The 10,827-nt window shown below is 48.2% G+C and overlaps 1 protein-coding gene across 1 annotated transcript; it reads right to left on the bottom strand.

Moving 5' to 3' along the window:
- Positions 1 to 322: 322 nt before the first annotated feature.
- Positions 323 to 7,757, bottom strand: LOC310795317 (uncharacterized protein; the record flags this gene model as incomplete). The annotated part of the gene is made up of 4 exons (XM_083657367.1): positions 323 to 1,207; positions 1,311 to 1,410; positions 6,224 to 6,324; positions 7,707 to 7,757. The coding sequence occupies 4 exons, from the start codon at positions 7,755 to 7,757 to the stop codon at positions 323 to 325; spliced, it is 1,137 nt and encodes a 378-aa protein (XP_083513493.1).
- Positions 7,758 to 10,827: the final 3,070 nt, after the last annotated feature.

Here is a 10,827-nt window from a genome sequence, read left to right as displayed (position 1 = left end):
GCAGGAGTCTTGATGATGGAGAGGCACTATCCACAGGAGGCAATGCATACAATACACCTGTCCTGTGGATATTCTTTAAAGTGCATCACATCACCCTGTGGGATAACACCCACCAGCCCACAAAAAAGGATGCACAATACAGAATAGAAACAAAGATTCAAAAATGTTCATTCACTGGGCAAAATAGGAAAACTACTCCAACTGAGGTCCAAAAAGATGCCCTATTTTTGTGACTTTTTCACAAGTGCTGAAAAAATATAATCTGCTGATATTGTTCATCATGCATCCCGTGTGTGTGTGTGTGTGTGTGTGTGTTGTATGTCTACAAGAGGCCAGAAATGAAATCTCTGACGTGATTTGCATCTCGGGGTGGATGAGGGTCAGGGTCAGGGTCAGGATCAACCAGATCATCAGGGTCATCCTCAAGGTCATCAGGCCTCAAGCAGATGTTGTACAGGATACAGCAGGCGGTGACTGCTGAACTAATGTTCCCAATGTCTTTCATGTGTAGGCATTTGAGCCTCCGGAACTTTGTTTTTAAGATTCCAAAGGCATGCTCAATGACCACACGGGCTGTGTTCAGCTTCTGATTGAACCGTCTCTGCCTGCCAGTTAGATGGCCGTTATCCCTGTATGGCTTCATGAGTTGGGGTAATAGGGGATATGCAGAGTCCCCGATGATATACATCCCCTCTGGCACCACGGAAAGGGGATCCTGCTCCAGCTGTAAGCCCACAATGGACGTACGGAATGCCCGCGCATCATGCCAACTGCCAGGGTCACCTGCTTTGACATGGCAGAACCGGCGCTGGCTGTCACAGAATCCTGTGAGGAGGACGGAATAGAACTGCTTTCTATTGAGAAATGCTATCGGATTATTGCAGTGTGGTTTCACGATGGGGATATGGCATCCATCGACAGCACAGACAGTGTTTGGAAATCCTGCAGCTCGGAAACCTAGCTCTGAATTTTGCAGAGCTTGATCTGTGGGCCAAGTGATGTGGTGTGAGAGGTGGGTGTTCACAAGACTGCAGAATTGATGGATGTGGAGTGAGACGGTGGATTTGGTAATGTTGAATCGGTCTGCAATGCCTCGATAGGATTCCTGGTTGGCCAGGGTCCAGAGACATGCAAGGACACTGTTGGTGACTGGCAACTTGGTGTGCTGTGGGTTCATGTAATGGGGGCCAAGGTCAGTAATCAGGTCCTGATTGATGATGGAGAGAGAGCCAAAAGAGATTAGCATTTAATCATAAGGTGTAGCCTATAACAACATACATGTATACAATGTGTGCTGGTTTTGTACATACTTCAACATGTTCGCGGGACAGTCTAAAATGACTTTGGAAGTCTGAAAGACTGTACTGCGGGACCACCACTTCCACAAACTGCTGGATTTTGGGTACAGCTCTAGGGAAGGCAGACACATGGAGCAGCTGCTGGAACCGGTTTACTGAGATACTGAGGTTATACATTATGTGACATAACGTTTCACTGACAAATTATGTGATCTGTATCCTGACAGATGTAGGCCCACATTCAGAGTATCTCTCTCTATGTGTGTGTACCTATATCTATCTATATATATATATATATATATATCTATATCTATCTATCTATATATATATATATATATATATATATATATATATATATATATATATACATATATATATATACATATATACGTTAAATATATAGATATAGCCTACACACACACACACACACAGGCTTTCAGCCTAACGTTAGTGATGTTATCTTGTGGTTTTCTTCTTCTATACATACAAACTTGCCATTTCTAAACACTATGCTAGGCTATCTGCCTCATATTCATAACATACCTCCACGGATGGCGTTCATGTGCGAGCAATAGCTCCAAATCGAACGCATCTAGTTGATCGGCAACGATGTGAGCAAAGGCGATATCAGCCATGGTGCTTTGTTATGAGTGTTGGTGGCGGTAATGCGCCTCTTAAAAGGCTACCTACCGGTGTTAAACCGGAAGAAGAAGAAGAGCAGCAAGTGCGCTGTCAAGAGCGTTCGACTTGTTGACGCCTCGCCTGACTGCGCTCGCCTGCTCTCGCCTGCTTTCCAGGCGAGGCGGCAGTCATCTCAAACGAGCCTAGTGAAACGCTGTGGGCGGTTCCAGCGGCAGGGGGCGCGAGGTAAATGGACCAATCAGACACGGAAATAGAGCAAGACAGCCTAACGGTACGTGCACATCTACAATGGCAAATTCGCTTTTCCGCTGTGTCGCAGCGTTTTGTGGGCGTGCAAACCAGCTTCCAGCTTGGAGCTGTAGCCTGTAGAAACGTTGTACACAGGAGGGTGCGGGGAGGAAATGTGTAGGAAGAGCTGTCATTGGGTAGCTTCAACGAAAGGTCCCGCCCTAGTCCCGCCCCGCGAGCGTGAAGCCGCTCGGAGAGAAGCCGCCTCTAGTCTGCGACAGTGAAACGCTGAAACGCTGGGGGCGGTTCCAGCGCGATGTTGAAATGGACCAATCAGAATCGAGAATACAGCAAGACAGCCTATCAAGATGCAGCGTCAAAGCGGCTTTTTCAGCAGGCAAGCCGCCGTGCCATTGTAGATGTGCACGTACCGTATCAAGATGCAGCGTCAAAGCGGCTTTTTCAGCAGGCAAGCCGCCGAGCGCTTCATGATGTGCACGTACGGATAGAAGAAGAAAGACGAGCAGTCGGAGGGAAGCTGTGGGGGGGGGGGGGGGGGCGTGATCTCTAACCCCACAAAGGATAAGCAATAACCACGCCCTGTGGCGCTGGGATTGGCCAGGAGCATTGAAGCTTGGGACTAAAGCACCTGGGGTTTTTCATCTATTAAAATAAAGATGTTTAAAAAACTGTTACATTTTCAGTGCTGTACCTTTTCTCTGGGTAAGAATTGAGCTTGAAATTAACGATATGATACATTATATTATATGAGCTATGAACGTGAACACAACACTGTTTATATTATTGCATGTTTTTGTAGATTGTGTACATTGTGTAGATTAAAATTATTATGCTTATTATTATTACTATGCTAAGGTGACCATAATTCATTTCAATGTCCGCTCTCGAAATCGCTGTCCGTTCTCAAGAGCTATTCAGTTGGTTCATGAAATCGCTGGGCTGCGTGCCCTCCAGTGTTGCTCCTGGCCAATCCCGGCGCCACAGGGCGTGGTTATTGCTTATCCTTTGTGGGGTTAGAAATCACGCGGGACGCATACCATGATTCTTCCGCTTGTGGTGTTTGTCTGGGTGGATAAACGAAGCACGTTGGTCCTTCGCCAGGAATGTTGTTGTTGGTTGTTATGGTAACCATGTGACCCGGACGCGCTCGTCCTCGATGAGGGCGTCACATGTCACACGTCCGGGTCTCATGGTTACCATGACAACCAACATTGTTGGGCTTGTAAATTGGAGACCTCAGGTTCTCCCCTGTGTTGTTACATTATTTTAGCCTACTTAGATGAGAATACTAAGTAGAACTAGAAAATGTGATCACATTACTCCAATCCTAATCTCCCACTGCCTCCCAACTCAAACCATCTGACTTTAAGGTGCTCCTGATATCATTTAAATCATTACATGGACTTGCACCATCATATCTTTCTGACATCACTATCTATATATAAACTTGGCAATGTGGACTCTGTCTGTCTGTTTGCCACAGCTATGCCGTTTTACGTGCGATCGGGCTGAAACTGATGGAGCTGGATTTTTTAGTTAGGGCAGATTAATTGCCCTAATTGGCCTAGTATTGATTGCCCTAATGCTGAGGCTATAGTTCAGACTGATTACATCACTGATGATGTCATCAGTGATCAAGTCCTACCTGTCATGCAGTCCTACCTGTCATGAAGTCCTACCTGTCATGAAGTCCTGGGCGTAGGGCGTCTCCACACTGCATTTCTCTCTCTCTCTGTGTGTGTGTGTGTGTGTGTGTGTGTGTTTTAATCACATCATGATCACTACAACATGCAGTGAGGTTCCAATTGAATAAATAGCTACATCTCTGACACCTTGTGACAACCAAAGCACAGCAAATAGCGCTTCCCTGCCAATTCTGAAACAACAGAGCTTGTTTATAGGGGGTAGCCTACATCAACTTAAACTGATCAAATTTGATGAAGACTGCAGAAACAGCAGCCGAAACATCTCAGGTACAAACATTGCCTAACTGGCCTTTATAGATTAACTATTCTAAAAAATAAAATAAAAATTAAGTGAGGGGGCACAAAATTGAACTGAGGGTGCAAAGCCCCCTGGCGCCCCCTCGTGGCGCCGGGCCCGCCTTTGAGCCTGATATCAAGACCTTCCACTCCAGACCTTTGAGCCTGGGATACTCAACTTGCTTTGCCCGGGGGCCACTTTCGTGAAATGATAGGAGGCCAGGGGCCAGTTAATAAACAAACAATATACATTTTTCTGTCAAGGATTGTAGGTTTTTGTGGTGTCAGCCGGAGTTTAGTCTGACAATGTTGTGCACACCAGATAGTTAGTTAGGTTAAGTTAGTTAGGTTAAGTACAAACATGAGTGCCTGGGTTGTGAGCAGACGGCGGTATTTGACAATTTAGCTGGAGCTCAGCCAAACTTTATTTCACATTAGTTATTTTTGTGAATTAGATTCTAATTCACAATGAAAACTAAGGTGAAATTATTAGGAAATGGTCGGGGGGCCACTCTGCACCCTGTCGCGGGCCGCATCTGGCCCCCGGGCTGCAAGTTGAGTATCACTGCTTTAGTAGTTACTTGTAGACCTTGGGCAACAGAAGCAAAGGTACACACAATTATTCTAGGCCCAGGTTGGAAGTATGTACACTTCACACTCCCTGCAAGATACAGTAATAAAAGTCACGTGGTTAAAGATGAGATAAGATCAACACTGCTTTCCACAGCCAGGCCTACTTAACTCTCTGTTTGAATTGATCAAATTGAATTTTGCTTTATCAAGAGGTTTCAAAAAATGACTTGTGAGCATCTCTGCTGTAGAGCGGCACAGGATATGGAGAATTCTTATTCTGATGGGCTGTCATAAGGAATTAGGCTGAAAAGGTGCTAAAATACATTTTGGATTCTACATTACAAAACCTCTAGTCAACTCATCATAAATGAGAGGTTTCTGGCCTGAAGTGTGTGTGTCATTTAAGTAGAGGTGGTGTTAGTTAAATTGAATTGCTTGTGTTGGTGAATGAAAGTGATTTAGAACATTCTGTATTTATGCCTTTATCATCTTTAGGACACAAGTGTTATGACCGTGTTGTATAATGTGGTGTTCAAGTAGCTTATCAAGTCAGTTAGGACACAAATCAGGGGACTGATGCGCCCGTCTACAGTTGTTGTGCATGATGCAAAAGACATTAAGACCTTCCATTGAGACAAAACAATACATGTTTATGATGTGTTTATGCAAGTGTGTGTGTCTATCTATTGAACAACACTCTGACATGATTCAACCTGGCTCCATTGACACACTGCAGCATCAAGAACTGGGCTCCTTCATGATCAGTATGGTAAGGGTCCAGAGGGGATTCTGAACACATATTCAATTAAATAACTGAAACAGAAAACAATATGATTGAAGATGTCTTAAAATCCTATGTTGATGCATTGTTGTAATGCAAAATCTCACAACCATTTTAGCTATAGAATCAATATATGATTTCTAACTTTGTCAAATCATCACATTATAATGATTCATTATTGTAAATATGTAGCTCTACATTTCTATGTGATTTATTTATTTATTGTGTGAATGAAGCCTAAATCATGTCTAGACAATCATGTCTAGACACCACTATTCAAGATGACTGAAACAAAGTACAGAACAGCAGCTGGCACAAGTCATTTCACATAAACAGTGTGTTGTGTGCTATACTATAAGCCTGCACTACTATCAATAGATCAAACCTGTTCCTTCTTGTCAAGGAGTAACTACAGACAGAGCTATCATTTGGAAAGTACTCTAATGTCTGCAAAAGAACCTTGAGAGCCGTCTTCTCCGTTCCAGACAGATAAGGCATGAACATGACTGGCCATGGTGAGTATATCTGAACAGATTTGGTTGAAATTGACCTCCTTCTAGTACTGTTGAATTGAATGCTGAGTATGTACAATGGGCTTATAGACTCATATTTTGACTATCTTCTCTCCTCAGATCATCCAGCTACTTATGCAGCACAGACAGGCGTTGCCAGATCCTGTGTTTTAAGTGTCTCATTACCTGACTTTCATGAAGTCCTCCACCTCCTTGCATGTCCTCTTGCCATCATTGTGATGCTGGATGATGGCATCGTAGCCTCCTGTGCTGGTCAGGTCAGAGTTCTGTCAGTCAGATGGACATTAGATATTAGAGTCAAATTTAAGTATGTGTTCATTGTCTTTGGTTTTAGCTGCAGTGTGTTTGAGGTATAATGTGTTTAGATATGTCTTGTTTATGAATTATTGTCAAAAATGGAGAGAATGCACACCATGAAATCTCAGCGAGGTGCCGGTGACGGACAAGAATCCATAGAAAGAATAGAAAGCGCACACTCTGGCTCTGATGCAATGAATTTAATAAAAGGACAACGTTTCGGCCTGGTGGCCTTTGTCAAGTCATGTACAAACAAGGTGAAGAGCACAGTCTTGTAGCAGAAACACACCTAGACCACAGCTGCAGCCAATCAATTAGAATCACTCATTACTGCACGTGAATGAGAACTTACAAGTGATCTAAATGTGAAGAGCACAATTTTTCAATGACAAAAAAGGTACAAAATAGAACCTTTACAGCCAAACAAACAATGAATGGTAAAAACCATCCAGAGTGAGAATTCACAAAGGAGATGGTGTTACAAAGTTACAATGGACCATTTTCACAGCTCCCACCCTGCATCCAAAAGGCAGGAAAAACAGAGGTGCAACCAACCCACCAACCAGGGACCCAGGACCAGAACACCTAAATGAACCAGAGACAGGAGACCCTGATTGAGGATCTGTTTCGACCTCACTCTGACCGTCACTACGGTCAAATAGGATGATGGCCCTCGTTCCGCCTACTCTCGAGACCAATATATCAACAAAGTCATGCCCATGACCCACGGAGGCGGAACCTCCCCCACTATAAAAGGGGGGGCAACTTCCGGCCCGACCTCTTTGCCTTTCTCGCCTCAGAAGACCGGGACAGGTAGTGTACTGAATTACACTGGGTAAACCACCTTTCAATTCTTCACCTGTGGGTGCAGGTGCCTAGTGTCCCTGTGAATTGTGTTGGTTTGCTGCTTAATATTGCTTGTATGTGCTAGTGTGTTATGCTAAGCTGCATTGTTAGATTGCTTGCTACATGCTAGTGTTAAGCTAAGGCTTAGCTTGGCTGGGTAGCTTAGCTGCTAAGCCTAGGGTAGCTTGGCTTGGTAGCTTAGCTGCTGAGCTATTGATTGTTGTAGCCACAGGCTAGTTGCTAACAGGCTAGCTTGGGCTTGACTGTGTGCTGGGAATTCTGTGTCTTGCAGGTTACCCATCAGTGACACTTCAATTAAAGAAAGTTTGATACCCCAGACCACTGTACGCAGTGGGGGGATTTATGTGAGTCTCGCTAGGTGCGTACGCGTACCGGTGCGGGCCACTACTTGGAATTAATTGCCCTTTACTGCTGTTCGCAGCTAGTGGGGTTGGTCTTGCTCTGGCCGAATCCTGCTGTTACATCATGGCTTCATGCTGTCGACTTTGTCGGTCGAGGATGGACCCCCAGGATGGGCACCGGGAATGCCCATCATGCTTGGGTATGGACCATATCTCAGAAGACGTGGACAATCCCTGCAGTGCAGCGGTTGACCTGTCAAGAAGGGAGAGACTGCGTAGATTGGACGAGGTCCGTAACTCTACGTCCGAACGTGGGAGGAGGAAGGACCGCGGTTCGGACAGGTCTGGTCATTATAAGAGCTCTCGCAAGCGTTCGCATGAACGTCGTCAGGATTCCAGAGACAGGTCGAACCGGGAGCAGACCCCTAGACCTGCTAAGCGGCCAGCCCCAGCTTCAGTACGGCGGAACGGCAGCGCAGACACACAGATGCAAGTGTTGACTGCCATCCAGAGTTTGGCTCAGAGGATGGACAGATTGGAGGCTCGTCAGTCCGCTAGCCGGGACACTGTTCAGTCACGGGGGCCACAGAGCCATGTTGGGGGGGCCGCCAACAGGGAGGAGGCTGACGTGCTGACGCTTTACGCGCCCCACTCGATGCTGGATAGTGAACGGCGTTCAGAAAGCGGAAGCCATGTAGCGGGCCCCCATTCACATTCTGCTGAGGTGGATGGCCAGTCAGCGTTGGTGGAGGACGGGTCTGCCACAAAGTCTCTGATGGATAGAGTACTGAGTGCGGCAAGAATTGTCAGCTTACAGCCTCCCGTGCCCAACCCAGCCCCTGTAGGAGGTGTTTGGGAGGGCATATCTCATGTTAGTGCCCCTCCGGACATTCCGGTGGCAGACGACTATGCCTCGATGCTGAGGACAGCATGGTCGAAGCCGTCGCAGAAGCCACAATTCAATGCGGGCTGTAGACGGCTGGCTAATGCCTGTTACCCAGCGGAGACTGGGTTAGGGGATATGCCACCAGTGGAGCAGGCGATAGCGTCATGGACAACGCTGGGCCAGCCCGTGTTTCTCATAATCCTCGCTGCCCCAGGAAGGAGTGTGCCAAAACTGATCGGCTGATATCGCGCTCGTTTAATGCTAATGCACGGGCAGCTCGTATGGGCAATGCCTTGGCTCTCCTCCTGGCAGCATTGCGTAAGACAATGCCTGTGGAAGATCAAGATTCCAGGGCTCTGATTGATTCGGCTTTGTCGGCTCACTCGCAACTGACACGCAATGTGGGGGAGGCGATGTCATCAGCAGTGTTGTGTCGTAGGCAAGTATGGCTGGCACAAACTTCGTTGCCGGAGGCCATAAAGGGTGAGCTAATGGAGCTGCCAGTGGTGTCTGGTCAAGTGTTTCATCCAGGGTCTCAAGACGTGCTGGACAGGGCGGAGCGCTCTATAAATTTGAGGGACACGGTCCAACGGGCGTGTCGCCAGCCAGCCCCGGCCTTTAAACAGGGGTTTAAGGTGCCACAGGGGTTTAGGGTGCCACAGAAGGCACAACAATCTGCTTGGCATAGACAAGCTGGTGGGGGCCCGGCTGGGCCTCAGGGTCAGAGTTTTCGTGGCCACACTCAAAACCCTGCCACTAACCCCCAGAGTAGATCTCAGTTCCGGGGGGGTGGTAAGCAGAGGGGCTCAGGCAGAGGTGCAGGCCGCAACGGCGGTCCTGCATAGGGGTCAGGGGCCAGCCGTCGAGTGTCCCTTCCAGCTGTCTCGAGAAAGGGCCAGTTGGGAGGGAGCAGTGTCGGACCCATGGGTGTTGTCAACAGTAGCTCATGGGTATCGGCTGCAGTTTCGGCGGCGGCCCCCCCCCCTTTTTAGAGGTCCATCACACCATCGTCAAGGACCCATTATTAGAGCCCGTACTGGTGGAGGAGGTGCGGGGTCTACTGCAGAAAGGTGCTGTGTCAAGAGGTGCCGCGCAGCGCACAGCGGACTGGGTTTTACTCCACCTACTTCTTAGTTCCAAAAAAAGACGGTGGTCATCGGCCTATTCTCGACCTCAGGCGACTCAACCGTTACCTGAAGGTCCTACCATTCAAAATGATGCATACAAGAATCGTCATGCAGGCGATCAATGCAGGGGAGTGGTTTACGTCCATCGATCTGAAGGATGCGTATTTCCACGTTCCGATTTGGCCAGAGCACAGACCTTTCCTCCGCTTTGCTTTCAAGGGCAGAGTTTACCAATTTCAAGTGCTGCCATTCGGCCTGTCACTCTCACCGAGAATCTTTACTCGGGTGGTCTCGGCAGCCCTAGCCCCCCTCCAATTGAGAGGTCTCAAGATCCTGCCATACCTGGACGACTGGTTGGTATGTGCCCCCTCTCGGGACCAGGTGGTCCGGGATACAGAGATGGTGTTGGTGCATGTGCAGTCTCTGGGGTTCGTGGTGAACTGGAAGAAGAGCAATCTGCAGCCTTCGCAACAGGTGAGGTTTCTGGGCCTCCAGTTCGACTCTGTGACTATGAATGCATGTCTCACTCCTCAGAGGGTGGAAAGTCTGGTGGGAGCATTACAACATTTTCAGCTGGGGAAGCTGGTGACTGTGCACAGAGTCCAGAAACTGCTGGGATTGATGGCAGCAGCTTCAGTGGTGATTCCCCTGGGCCTGTTGAAAGCAAGGTCTATGCAGCGGTGGTTGAACTCCTTTCATCTTCATCCGAAAAGGGACAGGAGGAGGACACTGCTTGTCACACGGGCCTGCATGCAGGCCTTGCTCCCCTGGAGGGACGGGGACCTCCTCCACAGCGGGACAGCATTGGGGAATCTGCCTCACAGGAGGTCGGTGGTCACGACAGATGCCTCTCTGACGGGTTGGGGAGCCGTCTGGGAGGGCAGAACAGTGAGGGGCATGTGGGAGCCCCCGTGGTCATTGGAGCATATAAATGTGCTCGAATTGAGGGCAGTACATCTTGCCCTCAAAGGTTTGTTGCCGGCCATACAAGGGAAGCATGTGCTGGTGAGAACGGACAGCACCTCTGCGGTTTACCATGTCAACCACCAAGGTGGGACGAGGTCACTACGCTGTCTGCAGGTGGCGAAGGAGCTACTGGTTTGGGCATGGCCTCGGCTGGCCTCGGTGAGGGCAGTCCACATCCCGGGGGTAGAAAACCTAGCAGCGGACATGCTGTCCAGGACAGGACCCCTCCCGGGGGAGTGGCGGTTACACCCAGAGGTTGTGACCCAAATCTGGCAGAGATACGGC

This window comes from Poromitra crassiceps (assembly GCF_964638095.1).
Source record: "Poromitra crassiceps genome assembly, chromosome: 21".
Lineage (NCBI taxonomy): Eukaryota > Metazoa > Chordata > Actinopteri > Beryciformes > Melamphaidae > Poromitra > Poromitra crassiceps.
This window is presented reverse-complemented; position numbering and strand designations above follow the sequence as displayed.